Genomic DNA, 20,493 nt, shown 5'->3' on the forward strand with positions numbered 1-20,493 from the left:
ATCCAGGGATGGACCATGTGGCTCCTCAGCAGCTCCCTGCAGTGGGAAGGATTCAGTGGGGAGGAGTGAGGTTGGAGGGTCAGGTTCTTCAGCAGGGGATGCAGTAGGGAAGCACAGGGCAGAGGAGAGGGAAGGGGAGGGCACTGCGGTCACTGGGAGAGGGTGGCAGGAAGAGAGCAGCTGCTGCAGGAGAGGAAGGTGGGGTAGGGAGGAAGGCAAACATTCCACTGACCTGTTCCCTGTGGGGCAGCAGCAGGCAAAGGGCTCTGTGCAGATCAGCGGCGCTTCCTGGTCCCTCTTGCTCCTTTGGGATCCATGTCCTAAAGCGGCTCCTGCCAGGTCAGGGACATGAAGGAGAAAGTGCCCAGGTCACCAGGAGCTCCCCATTCCTGTCTCGCCCGCTGATTTCTGTTCCCTGTGGCAGTGCTGCTTGCAAGGCTTGTTGGGTTCATAGGGCAGTTGGAAGTTCTTTGCAACTTTGGCTGTATCAGAGCTCCACCCCCTCAGAGTCATTTATCTTGAATTTTTTCTTTGACACAAAGGAAGTGACTTTTGTCAAAAGCTCCAAATGAAATATTTTGCAAATGGCTCCTCATTTACTTCTGATTAGAAACATTCCTTCCCTGCAGTGTCCCATTCTCTGACTGCTTTCCCTCTCTCAGCAGGTTTCTGCAGCTCCTTTTTTCTGTTCCCTGAGGGGTCGTTGTCCCTCCAGCTGCAGAGGAATACAGGTGGCATTGGTTGCACTGAAGTGCTGGCGGTGCTGGCAGTGCTGTTGAAGCACCTGGCTGCTTCTCAGAAACAGCTCCCATTCTGGGAAGAGTTCTGACATCTTTGCCAAAACCTGGGGCTGAAGCGCCACAACTGAGACAGGAATTCCCATTTTTGTCATCCTACTGCAGGGTTACAGAGCCCCAAGGACAGCACTCAGTTGCTTGCAATCATGTTATCAGCACTTAGAGCCCATCCTAATTGCTTCCAGATTTTGGGGTGCTGTGATCCCCTTTCCCTCCCTTCATTACAGCTCATCCTCCTCCTCCTCAGAGTTGGGAGCACTCGTGTTTGTTTTTACCTGATCCCACCCCTCTGGGCAACCTGTGCCAGGGCCTCAGCACCCTCACAGGGAAGGATTTCTTCCCAATATCCAATCTGACCCCACCCTCTGTCACTGGGAAGCCATTGCCTCTTGTCCTGTCACTCCACGCCCTTGTCCAAAGTACCTCTCCACCTCTCCTGGAGCCCCATCAGCTCCTGGACCATGAAGTGTTTGCCCTTGATAGGACTGGCCTGGTGAGATTCCATAGCTGGGGACACAAACACGGTGTCAGCAGGAAGAGAGGTGACAGTTCTGGTCCCAGGGCCAGCAGTTTCCAGCAGGAGCATCCCAGATCCCTGAGGCACATGTCAGCCTGGGTAGGAATCATCTCACCTCACCTTTCTAGGAATTCCTTGGAATTCATGTAGGCTGCTGTCTCATTGCCAGGGGAGTGTAGAAGGTGACTCAGAGGAAACCTGCAACTTTCTAAGGATTAAAGCCAAGCAAGCACCATGGATTTGCCTCTTCTCGGAAGAAATGCCATTGCTGACATCCTAAATCATCTCTCTGCTGTGTGCCAGTGCTCCAGCTCATCCACACAATTTATTATTGCATGAATCCTCTTGGAAACTGCCTGGTGCTGGAGAAGCACCACTGAAATTGTGCTACACAAGTGGCAAAATTAGATTTGAAACAGAAATCATAGTTTTTATCCTGCAGAGTCCTAAAAATCCACCTGTGCAATGCGAGGTGGCGATTTGAGCCAATTCACATACAAGATTTCAGGATTAGGTTTGCTATGAGGAACCTGACACAAACTACTTTTCCAAGAAGGAATTAGGGAGTCTTGGAAATGTCAACAGATGGCCCATTCCAGACATTGCAGGCATTAGCCTTTGGAAGAGCTCTGGTGTGAGACAGGTACCTGCTCTCCTCACAGAAAATCCAGAGGCTTTAGAATGGAGAAACTAAGGAAAAGAGCCAGTTTCTGTTGCTGTTTCCCAGGGATGAGCTCTGCAGCAAATCCCTGATGTTGTTTATTCAATAAAATCTGGGGCAGGAGTTACCAAATTGAAAAGAAACAAAAGAAAAAAATCCAAACCTGACTTAGGGGTAGCAACAAAATTAAAAAGATCAGTACATCAGAGTTTATTCCTTGGGGCCAAGAAAATGAAGGTCATTCCAACGGGAATACAGGAACAGGACTGAGCTCAGAGCCATGTGCTCCAATACTTCTGGCTGCCTCTGAGGTGCCACATGTGCAGAAGTGCCTCACAGAGCTGTCACCTCCAGCACAGTGTCCCCAGGCCCGTGGCTGCCCTCGTCACTCCCGCCTTTCTCCTCAAACACCCTCCGCAGAGCCACTCTGACCGAGCGCTGGAAGCGGCGCCGCCGGCAGCTCCCCACCAGCACGTAAATCACCGGGTTGAGGGAGCAGTTCAGCAGTGCCAGGAACAAAGAGGGGTCTTCTGGGAATAAATCACCGGAATCTGGGAGATTGATGAAAACCTCCATGCAGAAAGGGATGCCAAAGGCAAAGAACAGCAGGACGTTGAGCACGATGGCCACAAAGAGCTTCCCTGGCTGCCGCCTGCGGGAGCCACAGCGCAGCTTGAGGAACAGGAGCAGGTTGGAAACCAACATCATGAGGGAAAAAACCACGGAAATGGCCAGGGCTAAACCTGCAATGACGGTCCCAGAGTCTTCAGTGTAGGTGGAGGTGAGGTAGAGGGAGGAAACAAAAGCCCCTGCCAGGGCCCAGAGGGCCCCGCTGACGGCGGCCGAGAGGTGCCGGGGATGGTGGCAGCGGTACCAGATGGGGCCCAGGACGGAGACGCAGCGCTCCACGCTGAGGGCTGCCAGCAGCTCCAGGCTGCTCAGGTCAAACACGTGGCACGGGAACCCAAGGTCAAACACAAAGCGCTGATAGTGATGAATAAAAGGAAACAAAGATGTGCAGAATGCTGCTAAGGACAGAAAAGCCAAGAGATGGAAGAAGGTGCAACTCCTGCAAGTTTCTCCCAGAAGGAAGTTGCAAGAAGTCTTGGAGTACGATTTACATGTCACTAGAGATACTGAGAAACTTGTGCTGTGGCATGTCTGCACACCAGTGATTTCTCACTCCTGAAGGTCTCTGGGTCATCTCTCTCACCCCTCTGTCATCCTCCATCGCTGGGAATGATTTATATCCCCTTCTGCATTGATGGATGGATCACCTGGCACACGCAGTGAAAGGCAGAAGCCCTTGCATGGTGGGATGATGTTGGAGAGTGGAAGAGGAAGGGAGTGATGTGGCCACCTCCTCCTGATAAGATCTGTGTCCCTGGACATGTGAGGGGAAGCTGTCACTGATGTGGGGAGATTGTGAGGGGAGCTCTGACCATGGGATATGATCTCTGGGCCAAGGGCTGCACCCAGGCACGAGGCACGAGACTGAAGCACAGCCAGTGGTTCCAGCAGCCATCTCAAATCCTTTCTCCTTTCTCCTGGTGCTGCTGTGTCAGTGCTGTTCCTGCAGGAGGTAGGAGTCGAGGGATGGCCTGGTGGGAGATTCCTGTCTAGAGTCAGGGCTGGAGGGCTGGGAGCCAGTCCTGGGCACTGCAGGGGTGGGGGTTCTTCCTGGGGCTGGCGGGGGGCTGTGTGGGCAGTTGGGAAATACTGGGAGTGCTGATGTCCCTTATTTCCCTCTGGCTCCCCATCTCTCCCAGGAGGTGGTGGGAAACGGAGAAGGCAGCTGCCTGGAGCAGGATCATTCACCATGGAGGAGAACAGCACAACAAACCTCACCCTGAACAATACACTTTATGGATCTCTGGACTGGGAGGAATATATCAGATCAGAATGCTCCCGCATTCCCTCCAGCCTGATTGCCTTTGCAGGGGTGTGCCTGGGGATCTCCCTGTGTGGGCTGGCAGGGAATGGGGTGGTCTTGTGGTTCCTGGGCCTGAACACACAGCAGAGCCCTTTCACTGTCTACATCCTAAATCTGGCTATTGCAGACTTCTCCCTGCTCCTCCTGTTTCTCCTGCTTCTCTTGGCTTTTCTGTCCTTAGCAGCATTCTGCACATCTTTGTTTCCTTTTATTCATCACTATCAGCGCTTTGTGTTTGACCTTGGGTTCCCGTGCCACGTATTTGACCTGAGCAGCCTGGAGCTGCTGACAGCCCTCAGCGTGGAGCGCTGCGTCTCCATCCTGTGCCCCATCTGGTACCGCTGCCACTGCCCCCGGCACCTCTCGGCCGCCGTCAGCGGGGCCCTCTGGGCCCTGGCAGGGGCTTTTGTTTCCTCCCTCTACCTCACCTCCACCTACACTGAAGACTCTGGGACCATCATTGCAGGTGTAGCCCTGGCCATTTCCGTGGTTTTTTCCCTCATGATGTTGGTTTCCAACCTGCTCCTGTTCCTCAAGCTGCGCTGTGGCTCCCGCAGGCGGCAGCCAGGGAAGCTCTTTGTGGCCATCGTGCTCAACGTCCTGCTGTTCTTTGCCTTTGGCATCCCTTTCTGCATGGAGGTTTTCATCAATCTCCCAGATTCCGGTGATTTATTCCCAGAAGACCCCTCTTTGTTCCTGGCACTGCTGAACTGCTCCCTCAACCCGGTGATTTACGTGCTGGTGGGGAGCTGCCGGCGGCGCCGCTTCCAGCGCTCGGTCAGAGTGGCTCTGCGGAGGGTGTTTGAGGAGAAAGGCGGGAGTGACGAGGGCAGCCACGGGCCTGGGGACACTGTGCTGGAGGTGACAGCTCTGTGAGGCACTTCTGCACATGTGGCACCTCAGAGGCAGCCAGAAGTATGGAGACAAGAGCAGCGTAGCCAGGCTCAGTCCAGTTCCCCAGCTGGGTTTGTTCTCCATGGAACTGCCCTCGCTGCCCCATCCATAGGGAATAAACTCTGTTGATGAGGCAAAGTCTGCACAAATGGGCAGAGCAAGGGGTGTTGAGATTTGGGGTGTAAGGGGGCAAGAGATGGGTGAAAATTACAATTTGGGGAAAAGGGAGAGGAAAAAGAGAGAAAGGGGAAAGGGAGAAAAGGGGAGAGGTGTTGGAGAATTTTGCTCAGAAATGGCTTAAAAGGGAGCTGTGAGGAGCAAATTCTCACAGCCTGTTTCTGTAAACAGCTAAGTTCTCAAGCTTGTCTTCAATAACATGGAGGCCTTGAGAACTTTCATAACAGGGTGAGAAAATAAATCTTGGTTTCAATAACAAACCACAGGTATTGAAAACAAAACGAGGGAATAATGTTTTAGCTGTAGCCTATGAGGAGCTCGGATTTTGCAATATGCATGAGTTTAATTAACATCACTATAAAGTGTGTAATTGAGATCAATAAATTGGAGTTAGATGCTGATCAACAAAGATGGGTTGTCTCCCTTCGCTTTCAACAGAGAGGGAGAAAAAAAAGGAAAAAATACAACAAAGTAAAAAAGGAAACTAAGCAAGAGAATGAATGGGAGAGAAACAGGAAAAAAGAAAAAAAAAGAAAGCATGGTAGAAAGTAAAAAATAAAGATTGAGAATGGCAAAGGATTTGCTTGGAGAGGACAGATGAAGAAGGATATCCCTGGTGTGCTAAACCCCCATAAACACTTGGGTCAGTCACACAGGGGCTGGTCCCGCTCCCTCTGGAATCATTGGAGGAAAAGTTATTCCCCTAAGCACAGCAGTGTTATACCAAAAACCATCCAGAATTAGCTGTTATAAAATAAACTTGGCTTTTCGCTCTTTTTTTAGTAGACACTTAGTGGAAGGTTGTTCCTGTGCCTTCAATTAAAAAAAAAAACACTGAGTTTACATTGTCTGTGTTTTTATCAGCTGATAAATCAGATAGCAGCAACAACAACAACAACAACTTTAAATAGAATTTTTATCCCTTTAGGGGGGAAAAAACAACAAAAAAGAGAATTCTGGTCTTTTTAATAATACAAAAATATTTTCTTTGTCCCAATGATAAAAACATTTGAGATATCAAAAAGATCACATTTTGAACATGAATTTGTGAGGTTTTCCAAAGAAAATTACCCACATTGACTTATAAATGTTAGGTAGTCTGATAGCACAAATAATCCCATTTTGCCCCTCAAAGAATTTGATTTAGAAAATAATTTGTTGAAAATCATGGTATTTATTTACCTTGTTCTGTTTCCTGTATTTTCCCCACTATCCTTAGATTTATTTCTAATGGTAAAGGAGATTTAAAAGCCATGGATTCTGATGTGTCCTTTTAAAGGAAGAAATTACAACCCAATGCATGCTGTAGATAAATACAAAGACCCTGTCAAGGGCTGGAGGAAATTAAAATAACATGCAACAATATGATAATATAAAATACTAATCTCCAGTCGCATATTTCTTTGAAACACAAGACAAGCGAGGATGACACTCAGTGAATAAATTTTTAAAGGAAGTTAGAAGAAGTTGGAGCCCTCTTCTGCTCTGTGGTGTGGAAACATCCCTGGTTCAGAGAAGAAATGGACTTGGTGGTTGTAAATCTTTTCAGTCCTTGGAATGCTCACATTAGGAAGCCCAGAATGGCTCTGAGGGCCACCAAAGTCTGTGTGTGTGCTCTGACATGGAATGGGAATTCTAAGTTAAGAGGGATAGGTGGATTCTCCTTCTAGGAATTTTATGTCTGCTTCCAACAGGAGGATTGTTGGTACTGATCTCATTTGTGAGTGAAAAGCAACATAGACTTTATGAGTTTATGAATGACAAAGATTTGTCCTGAGCAGGATTTCTTTGATGAAATTCAGACACCAAGACATTTCAGTCTTATCAAATGAATATTATTTAAAAGTCACTGGAAAGAAGCAGGAACTTTAATGTGTCCTAAATACAGGTCAGGTAAATTCTGTGGTCCAGGTGCTTATGTGCCATATGGGGCACTTAAAATAATGACCCAAAGAGGGTCTTAAAATAATGAGGACTTAAAACTATGACCTAAAATATCTACAAAGAGAGTACTGAGGGTCAGGTGAGATGAACCTTCCCCAGTACCTCAGAGTCCTTCAGTTCTGCCAAGACATTCCAGTCAGGATTTTAGGAGGACATGGTTATCGTGTCCCGCGTTTCCCGCTCGTCTCTGTCATCTGCTGAGTCTTGGAAGGCCCTCTGGAATGCCAGCCTGAGGGTGAGCCGGAATTTCCGATCCCTGTAGCTTCCCACCAGGAAGTAAATGATGGGGTTGAGGGTGCTGTTGACGCAGGACAGCACAAAGCCAATCTCTGGGGAATACAGGAACTTGAGGACCAGGAAGTCCATGAGGATGAGGACACTGAGGGGCACGGCGAAAATGAGGAAGAAGAGGATGGTGAGATGATGACGATGAAGAGCCGGCCCGTTTGGAAGGGCTGGGAGCTGCACTTGACCCGCAGGAAGAGGGTGAGGCTGAAGAGCAGCATGAGGGGCGCGCAGACAAGGAAATCCAAGGCTCCGATGGTGATGAGCAGGCGCTGGCAGGCCCTGGGAGAGGGGCGAACGGTGCACAGGACATATCCCAGAGTGTTCAGGAGCAGGGACAGGGCCCAGAGCAGGCCAGACACCACGGCAGACAGGTGCTTCGGGTGGTGTGTCCGGCACCAGATGGGGGACAGCACGGACAGGCAGCGCTCAATGCTGATGGCCGTCAGCAGGTACAGGCCCGTGCCGTACATGAAGAGATCCAGGAAGAGGAAGATCCCAAACTGCACCCCCACGTTGAACTGCATCAGGTACTGCACGGTCTCCACGGCGATGCACAGCAGGTACCCGAAGTCGGCGGCCGCCAGGTTCAGGATGTAGACGGTGAAGTGGTTCCTGTGGTTGCAGAAGCCCAGGTACCACAGGACCAGGCCGTTCCCCACCATCCCACAGGCAGCACTCAGCAGGCAGAAGCTCTCCATGAACTTGAGGACAGCGTAGGATGGCTGGGGTGGTCCCACAGCCCCGCTGTAGTTGGTCCCAGGAGCATGGATGGCTGTGGTTGGAAGGACCATTGGTGTGGTTGAGGGTCTCATGATGGGTGATTCGGACCTGGGAGCAGAGAGAGGAGAGGTGGTAACTCCAGGGCAAATTTTCTAGAGGGGTTCCTTGGTTTGTTCCAAGGCTTTGTAGCTAGAACTTGATCTCATGGAACCTCAAAATAAATTGGTTTGGGAGGGACCAAGAGCCTGGAGTAACAGGATAAAGGGTGAAGGCTTCACACTGACAGAGTGTGGGTTTAGATGGGATACTGGGAATAAATTCTTCATTGTGAGGGTGGTGAGGCTCTGGCACAGGTTTACTAGAGAAACTGTGCCTGCCCCATCTGTGGAGATCTGTGGGGATCCAGCCAGGCTGGAGCAAACTTGGATAGTGGAAGGTGTCTCTGCCCATTGCAGGGGGTTGGAACTGGATGATCTTTAAGGTCCCTTCCAGCCCAAACCCCTCTGGAATTCTGTGATTCCATGAGAACAATTGGTAGTTTTTTATATTAATGAGTGATTTCTGTTTTAATAAAGTGCCATTTGATGTGGTTCTCCTTGGTTCCATGTACAGTAACAAATAAACATTTTGGTTTGGCAGAGCCCTCAACTTCTCCCTCAGAAACTGCAAGAACCACATGTAAGAAACCACAGATTATCTTGTCCTCACAGGACATGGGAGCTGTGGCTCTGATAACTTTTCCATACCACTCCATGAGTTAAGTCATTATTTCCTTCCCCATGGTACTGAGATCTGATTGAGAATCTTGGGGGTGAAAAAAAGGGGTTTAACATCTTTTTTATGGTCTGATGAGAACAAATACAGTGGCTCTTCTGCTGTCTCCCAACCAGCTGTTATTTTGGGCATGGAAGGCAGAGAAGTTAAAAAGAGGATAGGAACAAAAAATGGGGTTTTCTGGGAAGATGTGAATCACTGAACCATATAGCCAGCATGAATCCTCTGTTCTCTCTTTGTGGTGCAGCCGCACACATGGAGACAGACATCCAAAAGCACCCAGAACGTGACAGACTGAATCACTGCTGTTCCATCCCAGCACCCCAGGCACACTGACCTCATGGACAGGGGGAAAAGAAGTGTGTGGCGCAGGGAATTTCAAGGCCAAGTTGGATGGGGCTTGGAGCAACCTGGGCTAGTGGAAGGTGTCCCTGCCCATGGCAAGGGGTGGGACTGGATGGGCCTTAAGGTCCCTTTCAGCTCAAATTATTTGAGGATTCTATGATTTCCTTTAGGGTTGATTGAAACCAGGGAACTTCTGGCACTGCAGAGCTGGATGGTCCCATCCTCAGCTCTTGTAGCACCTTGAGCACTTCTAGCATGAACACTGTGGAGAGCAGCCCTGTGGCTGTTCCTCCCTCACAGCCTGCTCCACGGGTGGCCACAAATGATCACGTTTTTGCAGAAATTAGCAGAAACAGCCTCAAGTTCTGTGCAGCTTTTCTGCTGCGAGAACAGAGGAAGGCCCGGTGGTTAAGTGGTTTCCTGGCTTCTGTACAACCAAATTTCCACTTGATCTGAAGAGAGTGTGAACATTTGAGCGTCACCTAAGTTCTGTCTCAGTCCACTGCAGCCTCTACAGGTGCGTCTCTCTCCACTGGGGATTCAAGGGATGACAGGTGATAATTCCCAATGTTAAATGGCTTTGTGCCATTGATCATGTCATGGAATCATGGAATGGTTTGGGTTGGGAGGGATCTTGAAGCTCATCTTGTTCCAACCTCCTGCCACAGCCAGGGACACCTTCCACAGACCAGGTTGCTCCAAATCCCTGCCAACATGGCCTTGGACACTTGCAGGAATAAGGCAGCCACAGCTCCTCTGAGCAACCTGTGCCTCACCACCCTCACAGGAAGAATTTCCTTCCAAGATCTAATTCAAATCCATCATCTTCCAGTTTAAAACAATTCCCCCATGTCCTGTCACTCTAGGCCCTTCTCTAAAGTCCCTCTCCAGCTGTCTTGGACCAATGAGGAGGCCAGCGGCAGTGACTGGGGCAGCTTGCACTGGGTGCAAGCATGCCTGCATAAGCAGGCAGGCCCAGTAGCGTAAGGTTTCCAGACCGAGGACCACACGGGCCCACTTATGTAGTGGAGGACCAGGGAGTTTGCAGGCACAAGGCCACTGGTAGCAGGAGCTGCGGATGGTGCAGACCGCGGCCGGTGGGTTCTGCCACTTGGTGAGGCAGTTTGGGGAGCGTGGAGCATGGTCTGTGCTCAGCACTGCCGGAGATCAAAGGCTGTCTCTGTTGTGCAAGGGGCGCCTGGCATGGTGACTTTCAGCAGTGCCCACACAACGAGGGTAACTGCGGCGGTCAGAGGGCCTGGAACCAAGGCTGTTGGTCCTCCATTGCGGGCTGCTGGCAGTGAGGGCAACGCTTGTGGATCAGGAAATTGGGAGGCGCAGAGTTGCTGGCGGCAGGGGCCGCGGGCAGCCACTGGGTGCAGCGGTTCAGGGTGCACAGGGTGCTCCGTGCGTGGCACTGGCGGGGGTCAGGGGCAAGCTTGGTTCTGTGGGGGCTTCTCCACAACCATGGGGCCAAGCAGACACGGAATGGAGACGTGCAAGGGCACGGGGCCTGCCCTGTGGCACTCGCCAGCATGTAGGCCCGGGGCGCTGGGGGCCGACTGTTATGAACAAAAATTCTGTTAATTTTTTTTGTGAGAAAATATTACAAAAATCAGCCAGGTCACTGTTGCTGCCGAAGTTCTGCTTGTTTTGTTATTGTAATCACGGGTTGTTGTGGCTAACTGCTCCTTTTGTGTTAGCAGAGCCTTGCCCGAGGCTAAGTTGTACTTTTCCCCAGAATGGTGAAGAGACCTGAGAGGGTGGGGAGGGCTATGTAAAGTGACTCCAAGGACCAGCATGCTGTGAGGGACTACCGCTCCAAACATAATGAGAAAACCCCAAAAACAACGAGCCACCTAAGAGTTGAGAGACTGGAGTGATGTCTGGACGTCAGGAACGGAGTGCTGAGCCGGCAGAGAGGCGGAACACCTTCGGAGTCCCCCTCCCCTGTGTTCGAGAGCCCCAGGGCAGGGTCTCGGAGGGGGCGAGATTGGGACCAATTCAACATCGGAAGGGGTCACCATGCCCTAAAGGTTCCCACGAGGGCCGGACCCCCACCTTTGCCCCTAGTGGGCAAAGCTGCGCATATCCTCCTCTTCTGAGTCGTTCTGGGAGGGACGACGGGAAGCTGCAGACCCGTCCGGGCTGCCCAATCCTGAGCTGATCACTTATAATAAAGGCATTAAAAGCAGAAAAATCTCCTTGCCCTGTTTATTTCACCGACGCTGTTGTCCCCAGCGCCGCCAGCCCTGTGAGGAGGAGGCGGCGGCTTGGGGTGCGGGACGCAGTCGCCTGCAGCACGACCAGCGGTCAGTGCCTCTTGGGGACACCCCGGCGCCTGTACGGAGCTGCTCTGGTGACTCGGGAGTGCCGGCGGCAGGGGCGCCTGGCGGGGCTGGCCGGGGAGCACCGGCCTGCGGAGACTTCCCTGCAGGGTCCACCAACGGGGAGCCAAGTGAACACGGGGACCATGCGGGCAGCCCAGCAGCTGCTTGCGCCGGTGGTGCGGGGGCGGGGGGAGCCGGGACCTGAGGCACGTAGGCTTCCTCGCTTTCCCGTCGGCATAAAGCCACACGGGCGCAGCTCGGCGGCTGCTTGCGCTGGTGTGCTGAAGGTGTTCATTGCTGATTTCCTTTCGTTTTCCAAGAAGGCAAAGCTTCCCTCTCTTTATTTCTTGCTTTCTCGCTTTCCTGCTTTCTTGCTTTCTCGCTCTCTTGCTTTCTCGCTTTCTTTCTTTCCTTTCTTTCTCTCTCTCTTTCTCTCTCTTTCTCTCTCTCTCTCTCTCTCTCTCTCTCTCTCTCTCCCTTTCTTTCTCTCTCTCTTTCTCTCTCTTTCTCTCTCTCTCTCTCTCTCTCTCTCCCTTTCTTTCTTTTTCTTTCTCTCTCTCTTCCTTTCACTAATCAGGGAGGCGAGCTGTGTCTGAAGAACCTGTACTTAGACTAATTAAAATAAGACTGAGAGCAAGTAAGTCAAAAGACTGCACCCCACTCCATCCAAACAAACTCCTAGGCTTGAGAACAACACTAGCTTAGAACGTGTTTTCTTTTTCTTCTGCCTTTTACTACTTCCTGCCTTCTTGACTCTTTCTCTGTGCATGCCAATTTTCAATCTGCTCTTATAGCATACTGTTGAGTAATACTGGTAATTCATTACTGTAGTCATTTTTATTTTAAACCAGTAATCCTTAATTCTGAATACTTTAGCTGTCTCTGAGGGACAAAAGTTTAGCAAAGCTTTGCTAAGCCTCCTTTCTTTCCTCCTCTCCCTGAAAAAAATAAGTTTTACGGTGCTCTGAAATGTTCTGTTGCCCTTGAGCAGTTTAGGGCTGTGTACAACAAAATACCTGAAATGCAGTGTTAATTTTTTGAGACTTTACCTACTGCCCAGAAGTGGGAGAGGTAGTAGCAAGCAGTAGATGTCCTACTATTCTCTTTCCAGATGTGCCAACGTGTGTCTATGTGCACGTGTGTGCCACGGTGTGTGAGTCTGCACATACAGTACCTGTGTGTGTGCCAGTGTGCACAGCTCTGGGTGCACACACAATTCCAGGGTGTACCCGTGTTGTGTGCACTACTGTGTGCATAGATGTTAAATTACCCCCTCTCAGGTGTGACTCAGTCTGTGCACAGCTCTGTGTTTGCAAGCGTACAGAGACTCTGCAAGTGTGAACATGGCCCTAAGTTATGTGTGTTAAAGTGTATGACACTGCACATATTAGTGTGCACAGATTTGTATACTCATGTTAATGTACACAAGTTCTGCATGCAAGCAAGTCTCGTGTTTGTGAGCGCATGTACATTAGTAGAGACTGTACATAAGTGAGTGTCTCTGTGGCACACGCGTGCTACTGTGCACAAGGTGAGCATGCACAGCTCCATGTGTGTGTGCGAGTGTGTGCTGCTGACAGGTACCGCTGTGCACCAGGGCTCTATGCCAGTGAGCAAGTACCTCTGTGTGTGTGCTGACTATCCACATACCCCTGAGTGCACACATAGGCTGAGCACACCCAGAGACACAGCTCTGGATGCACAGCTCCCTGAATCCGGCTACTACATCACCTGAGAAAGAAGAACCCAGACGTGTGTTTGTGTGTGTCAATGTGGATGTATCACTACTGAACTCTGCTGACCAGAGCAACCCCTAGCTCCCTGTGCACATTTTGTTACAACATGTAGAGTTCAATTTCATTTATAACAGAAATACAAAGTGTGGTCCCCTGGCACCAAGATCAAGAATCAAAAGCATTCTTATGTCTCTACCACTGACTGCAAGGTGAGAGTACACACACACCTTACCAGAGAACTCCATGGAAGCAGAAACCCTAGAAGTTTTGCAAAACCCCAAAGATTAAGTGCCATGACACTCATACTAAGATCATAAAGAAGAGGAATTGCTTCCACTGAGCCTTCCATTCTGAGAAGACAAGAATGCTTACAAACCAGCCCATTCAAACTGCTGTTATTTATATTCTTAACTTGTGCCTTAATTTTGCGGTAGACTTGTAAGAACTTATAAGTGTGTGAACTCATTCTTGTAGATTGATAGACTAACGTTGTCGCCCTGTTGTTGCACTTTGTGAAAGACAAGTGAAAAAGCCTCACAAGACTACTCTGCATGCTTTAAAAAACTGTTTAAGTAACATTTTGAACAGAGAATCTAAATTGTATTAATCATTAATATAATTTTCCTATGAAAATTTCAAGTATTTGTTAAGGAAAGGGTCAGTAAAAAGTGGTGAAATAATTCATTTAAAAATTGAATATCATGGGAACCAGAGGGCAAGACCAGATTGCCCCCTGTACTCACCACCAAGAAAATTATAACCCTACTGCAGGCAGCAACCCTGTAGGCATGGCAGGAGGAGGTAAAAGCCATACTAGACCTCTGTTACTCCATTTTATCTGCTCAGACCAATTCATGTCACAAACTCAACAAAACATTTTGCTTAAAGAAAACAAAGAAGACCTGAGATTTCTTTCCCTTTTCCACTGTCCTGACCCATATCAACAGACACTATTTTAACTCATTCAAAATCAAACTTCACTTAAGAAAAGCTTAAGTAGTTAATCAAAACTGAAAATAAAAGTTAATTGCTCGAGCCAAATAACTTCTAAAAAAAGAATAGAGGAGTTTGTTATAGATAAATAATGAGATGATTGGCTCTCTCAATTAAGGGATAAATATTGTGTGTATATTAAAAGAAGCTTTTTTGATGTATAGCTATGTTATTGTAGTCTGTTGTTTAGATGTCCTCTGTTCTCCCCATAGTGCCCTTTCCCCTCCCTCTGTATTGGTGCCATTGGACAGCCTAGGTTGTCTAGGACAGGTAAAAAGAAGGCGTGTACATATACCTCTTGCATGGGTGTTGTAGGCTGGAAATGGGGGTGTGGATTCTATTCCTATCTGATGGGGCAGTTATCTTCTGTTAATTAAGCATTTTCTTTATCTCTTCCACAACAGTCATTCCTCTGGGGAGATATCTTCTGTTAATGGGCCATTGAGTCTCACTGCATGACTGATAAAATTACAGCATCCCATTGTGAGAAGCTCTGCCCAGAGGGAAGAGCCAAGAATTCCCCCGTGGATATAATCTGAGATCTGGAAGACCACAGCCAGCCTTTTCCCACTGGATTCCCAGAGGAGCAGCTTTCTTCACTGGATCTTCAGAGGAAGACCAGGCCCATCTACACCACCACTGGACCTTCAGAGGGAAACTCCATCCTTCTCCAGGATCCCTGCTCCAACAGAACCACAGCTGGCACTGCAGGAGGGCTGCAGCCACCCTTTAATGGGACTGCTACCAACACCCTGACCCACAGGGTGGCAGGTCATATTCTGACTCTGTCACTGTTGTTTTGTATTTCTGCATTGTTTATTTTTTGGTTTTTAAAATTTTCTTCCCTATTAAGGAACTGTTATTCCTGGTCCCATATCTTTGCCTGAGAGCCCCCTTAATTTCAAAATTGTAACAATTCAGAGGGAGAGGGTTTATATTTTCCATTTCAGGGGAGGCTGCTGCCTTCCTTAGCAGACACCTGTCTTTTCAAACCAAGACAATGGAGCAGTTGAGAATGGAAAACTTGTTTCTAAGGGGGCACAACACCTGACCTTCCAATCAAGTTACAAGAAAGTAGTCTTCACCAATAAATGCCAAAGAAGAGGTGACTGACGGAATTTTAGAGGGGCCAGAGTTGGCTGATAGAACCCTCAGGAGTATAAAAGACAGAACAGCCATTTTGTGGGTGAGCCATATGCAAGGCAGCCACAGGAGGGGCTCCCAGTGCTGTTATTTTTCCTAATTTACTCCCTTTGTTGTAATATTTGTTAAGGTTTAAAAAACCTTTAAAATTTTACTAAGTGAGTGGTCATTTTTCGTGGGATCAACAGGCTGACTCTCCCATGTCCCTGGAAGCATAATTTCTGCGGGAACATTTCTATTTCTACTCATTGAAGACCTTCTGGTGGGAGAGGTGTATGGACAGCACCTCCCTACCAAGAAGTAGATGAAGGGGGATTTTGATGCTGCTCTTGGTACAAGTGAGCAGGAAAACAGCCTGGGAGGGCACAACAATGTACCCGACCTGCTGCAGGAAATGGCAGAAGCTGAGGAGGAGTGTTGACAGTGCAGTGAGGTGGAGAACCATGTCACGCCTCTTGGGCTGCTGCTGCTGGGAGCCCCACTTGGCCTGAATGAAATCGATTGTGCCAGAAATGGCCACGGGAACAGCCAAGAGGAGCAGGATGATGGTGTACATGGAGATGAGAGCTGCCCTGCAGTGCTCCTGCTCTTGTGAGTGGCACAGGAATATCACAGAGGGAATGACAGTGAAGAGAGCAAAGAAGGCCCAGGACTGGACACTTCCCACCACCAGCCACATTAGCTTGGAAAGGTCCCAGGGGCAGCGCTGGAAGATCTTGTACATGTAGAGAACAGTGCCAGCAGGCCAGAGCCAGAACAGCCCCCAGCAGTAGGAGACCACTGAGAGCTGAAAGGGAAATGCAGGTACAGCCTGGGCATGACACGAGAGCAGGACACGTCCTCCACCAGGAGGAGGAGGGCAGAGGGGACAGTGAGAAGGAAGAGTAAGTTGGCAACAGCCAGTGTGAGGATGCCAGAGTTATGGGTTTTCAGGATGGGAATGGGGCTGTGCTCTGGCTCCTCAGATGAGCAGTGTCACATTGTGTATGGCCACAGTGGTGACCTCTATCTCACCCAGATCATCTCCTTCAGTGGGTGAGGCAGGAGATGGGGACATGGTGCTCACCCCCACGGAGGGACACTGGGCAGGCGGTGGGATGTGGCCCCTGGCTGTAGTCAGAGTGGATGGGCAGTGAGTGCTTGGAGAATCCAGGGATGGACCATGTGGCTCCTCAGCAGCTCCCTGCAGTGGGAAGGATTCAGTGGGGAGGGATGGGATATGCAGGGGAGGAGGGCAGTGGAAACTGCTGGGAGACAAAGGTAGGAGGCTTGGGAGTTCAGAAGACACAGAAGGGAAGTGCTGGACAGAGGAGGAGGGAGCTGGGGAGGGAACTGGGGTCACCAGGAGAGGGTGTCAGGAATAGAGCAGCTGCTGCAGGAGAGGAAGGTGGGGCAGGGAGGAAGGCAAACATTCCACTGAGCTGTTCCCTGTGGGGCAGCAGCAGGCAAAGGGCTCTGTGCAGATCAGCGGCGCTTCCTGGTCTCTCTTGCTCCTTTGGGATCCATGTCCTAAAGCGGCTCCTGCCAGGTCAGGGACATGAAGGAGAAAGTGCCCAGATCACCAGGAGATCCCCATTCCCATCCTGCTGGCTCCTCTCTGTGTGTCTTGTCCTGGCATCGCTCCCCAAGGCTCGGTGGAGTCATGTGAAAGTCAGAAATTGCATCTTTGGCTATGTAAGAATTTCCCTTCCTCACACTTATTTATCATGGCTTTTTGCTACAGAGGAAGTGACTTTTGTCAAAGCACCATATGAAATATTTTCCAAATGGTTTATCATTCCCTCTTGAGGGGAACCATTCCTTCCCTGCAGAGTGTCCCATTCTGTGACTGCCTTCCCTCTCCTGACAGCTTTCTACCATTCCTTGCTTCCCTTCTCTGACAGAGGTCACTGTCCCTCCAGCAGAAGAGGTATGCTGGTGGTGCTGGTGGCACTGGAATGCTGGCAGTGCTGGATGTTCTGATGAGTCAGCTGGCTGCTTCTCAGAAGTAACTCCAGTTCTGGGAGGAGCTCTGGGATCATTGCCAAAGCCTCCCCTGGGCCCAAGGAAGCAGAGGTGAGCTGCTCCCTATCCTATCCTATCCTGTCCTGTCCTGTCCTATCCTATCCTATCCTATCCTATCCTATCCTATCCTATCCTATCCTATCCTATCCTATCCTATCCTATCCTATCCTATCCCCATCTCTGCACCCCATTCCCACCCCGCTCTCCATCCTCACCCCATCCTATCACATCCCACAGCTTTCCCAGATGGAGCCGCTCCCCCACTTTGGGCGTAGCCTGTCAGGTTCTGCTCTCCTCTGGCTTTGCCAGCATCCAGATCCCCTCCAGCCCCCTCTGACCCTCTCCTGGACCCTCCAGCCCCCTCTGACACCCCAGAACTCACCTAGGGCTGACTTTTTCCCCTGACTGCCACACTGCTACCCTGCTCCACCAGCGACCCCATCAGCCCCCTGTTCCTGCGGGCCATAGGGGTCTAGGACCTAGGAGAGAGGAGGAAAACCCAGCTCCAGTGTGCTCCTCAGGATCACCCAGGATGGTAATCGTGGCTGGAGCCAGTGCAGAAACAGATTTGGAGGGCTGCCGTGGTTTTGGGGCAAGTTCTGTAACAAGCAGCAAGAGCATGGGGCCAAAGGAAAAGTTCAAGGCAAGGTCACCTTTAATATCTCAGCACTCAGTGAATGTGACAACCAGAGACTGCTCTGAATGATCCTCCGGGATCAGGAAGGGACTTGGAAAAGAATGTGGATGCTTGGGAATGAGTCCTAAGAAGGTGATGTTTATGTTTTAGATAAAAAAGACACTTTAATGTCGGTGTGTGGTTATGATGGGTACAACCCCTGTTGTAAAGTCTCACCTCAAACAGAAATATGGAGAGATGTGTAAGAGCCATAATGAGAGATGCAGGACTCCAGGTGGGTCTTCAACATGCAGTTTATTTCATCCAAGAGTTACAGCAGTCCAGCATCATGCGTGACAGAGCCTGTGCCCACAGCTGTCAGCTCCAGCTGCAGGCAGGCCTGGAGACCCTTTGCTTTAGGTTACATTGCATTACATACTTTTCTTTGCTGAGCATCTTAATACAGTAGAACCAATCTATACCTTAACTTTTATCTCTAGCCTATCCTAACTATATAATTACCATATTCATGTTCCTATTCTCCAATCACTAAAAGTTAGTACATTACAGTTTAAGCTAGAAGTTGTTAATCAGTTTTCTTGCATTCGAAAATTTGGAGACCTTTTTTCTACTTGCAACATCAGCAGGCTTGTTTGCCTGTGCTCTCTTTCTGGTGTGTAAAAACATCTTCTTGTTTGAGGTGAGTTTATTCTTTGCTCTAAGTCATAAAACCCGCCTCTCACTAACTTACCCTTTGCCTCCTTGGTTAAACAGCAAGATTGGCTCAGCAATTCTTTTATTCTATATCAAAACTTGCTTCCATCTCTATTCCTTCATCAGATTCTACATTCAAAAATCTTTCTGCTTAGCATACATATATGTGAGACTTTTTTGCCAAACTTTCATTCTTCCAAACAGACAATGTACTGTGTGTCCTTTGGAGGTAAAGAATTCTTGATTCCTAATGCTTCCAATTGTGTTTGACAGTTTATTCTGGGTGATTTGGGTATCACTCCCAGTTCCCATCTCCACCCCACTCCCTATCCCATCGCATCCCATCGCATCCCATCCCATCCCATCCCATCGCATCCCATCCCGTCCCATCCCATCCCATCCCATCCCATCCCATCCCATCCCATCCCATCCCATCCCATCCAATCCAGTTGCTGCTCCCCGCCTTGAAGCACTGTCCATTGGGCTCTGCTGCCCTCCAGTCAGGACATTTGGGATCAGCAGCCTCCAGACCCTTCCTGACGTCCTCCAGACCCTTGAGAACTCTCTGACCCTTCTGGACCCCTCTGACAATCTCCAGGCCTGCGCTGGGACAGGATTTTCCCCAACACTCCCACTCCATCTAGGACCATGAGCAGTGTCTCTCCTGCTCCCAGCCATTCCTGCTTTTGTACCTTGAAAAAAAAACAATTAGCAAAGAAAAAACACTTTACAGCGTTTAGCTGAAATGGTATCTCATGGCATAACCTTCCTTCCAGACCTGCCCCTGTCAGATGTCTCAGGTACTAACATAGCTGAGAGAGCAGCATTTCTGCCACATTTGCCAGAGCAGATGCAGACGTGTGTGCACACAGCCAGCCAGCCAGGCAGAGTGAGTGCAAGGTGCCTGTGAGCAATTGCCCTGGCAGGCAGTGAAATGCTCCCTGCGGATCCCTTTGCATCTCCTCCCTGGGCCAAGGGCTGGGCCTGGAGCCCTGGGGGTATGGGCCCAGGAGCCGTCAGCGTTCGGGGATCAGCCCAGGGCAGCAGCCGGGAGAGATCCCAGCTGGGAGAGGCCCCAGTGCCAGGGAGCTTCTGCTCAGCGCTGCTGGGCCCAGCAGAGCTCCAAGGCTCTCCTTTGGGGCCGCTGCTCACAGAGCCCCAAGGCATGGGCGCCACTCACAGCAATGGCTCAGCCTGGCCACACTTGGGGCCGGCAGCTTCCTGGGACAGTGGCAGAGCAGGGATGCTGTGGCATCCAGGGCAGTACAAGAATTTGCAAGGCTGTTGATAAAAGCCCAGGAGGTGGTTGGACAGCAGCAGTTGCTGGGAGCAGAGGGTGTTTCTGATCAGCGCCACAGGAGCTGAGCCCAGGGGCTGCTCCTCAAGGCTGAGGCCTCCCAAGCACGGATCAGAGCCCAGAGCGGCCTGGAAAGGGGCTGGGGATGCAGCAGCACAGGGAGGGTGATCCTGTGGGTATTTATTGATCAGGAGACTCAAGCAATCTCTCAGCCACTGTCCTGAGATCCTTCAGCAATGTAGTAGTAGGGATCAACAGGCTCAGACCTTAGTGTCCATGGTGGCATCATGGCTGTGGGCTGTGTTTTCTTCTGGCTAGTCAAAGACCCTCTGGAGGGAGAGCCGTAGAGACCACACGGAGCAAGGCCTCCAGCACCTCCCCACCAGGATGTAGATGAAGGCTTTGATGCCGCTGTGGATGCAGGTGAGCAGGAAATAAAACTTGGAGGGCACAACGGTGTAGCTGAGCTCCTGCAGGAAATTGCAGAGGATGAGGGGCAGAGTGAAGAGCACAATGAGGCGGATAACAATGTCCAGCTTCTTGGGTTGCTGCTGCTGGGAGCCAGGCTTGAAATGAGTGAAGAGGATTGTGCTGGAAATAAGTATGAAGG

At 50.1% G+C, this 20,493-nt stretch overlaps 3 protein-coding genes across 3 annotated transcripts; 1 reads left to right on the forward strand and 2 right to left on the reverse strand.

Annotated features, from left to right (window-relative positions):
* Positions 1-2,308: 2,308 nt before the first annotated feature.
* Positions 2,309-3,206, reverse strand: LOC141729287 (mas-related G-protein coupled receptor member X1-like). The gene is made up of 2 exons (XM_074542197.1): positions 3,189-3,206; positions 2,309-2,959 (listed from the first exon to the last, which is right to left on the reverse strand). Exons 1-2 carry the CDS (start codon positions 3,204-3,206, stop codon positions 2,309-2,311), a joined length of 669 nt encoding a protein of 222 aa, XP_074398298.1.
* Positions 3,207-3,418: 212 nt separating this feature from the next.
* Positions 3,419-4,784, forward strand: LOC141729288 (mas-related G-protein coupled receptor member H-like). Its single transcript, XM_074542198.1, has 2 exons — positions 3,419-3,461; positions 3,745-4,784. Exons 1-2 carry the CDS (start codon positions 3,419-3,421, stop codon positions 4,782-4,784), a joined length of 1,083 nt encoding a protein of 360 aa, XP_074398299.1.
* A 1,411-nt stretch (positions 4,785-6,195) lies between these two features.
* LOC141729262 (proto-oncogene Mas-like) lies at positions 6,196-8,165 on the reverse strand. Its single transcript, XM_074542165.1, is given in 2 exon segments — positions 6,196-7,345; positions 7,348-8,165. Coding segments are annotated over 2 exon segments (954 nt in total). The 5' UTR covers positions 8,024-8,165; the 3' UTR covers positions 6,196-7,067.
* Positions 8,166-20,493: the final 12,328 nt, after the last annotated feature.

Source organism: Zonotrichia albicollis, chromosome 6, assembly GCF_047830755.1.
Source record: "Zonotrichia albicollis isolate bZonAlb1 chromosome 6, bZonAlb1.hap1, whole genome shotgun sequence".
Taxonomy (NCBI): domain Eukaryota; kingdom Metazoa; phylum Chordata; class Aves; order Passeriformes; family Passerellidae; genus Zonotrichia; species Zonotrichia albicollis.

What these genes read in the sequence shown, in the direction of transcription:
- LOC141729288 (XM_074542198.1), top strand. Translation starts at nt 3,419, where the DNA reads ATGGGATATGATCTCTGGGCCAAGGGCTGCACCCAGGCACGAG. An exon ending in GGGCTGCACCCAGGCACGAG is followed by an intron (nt 3,462 to 3,744) that starts GCACGAGACTGA and finishes CATCTCTCCCAG; the next exon opens with GAGGTGGTGGGAAACGGAGA.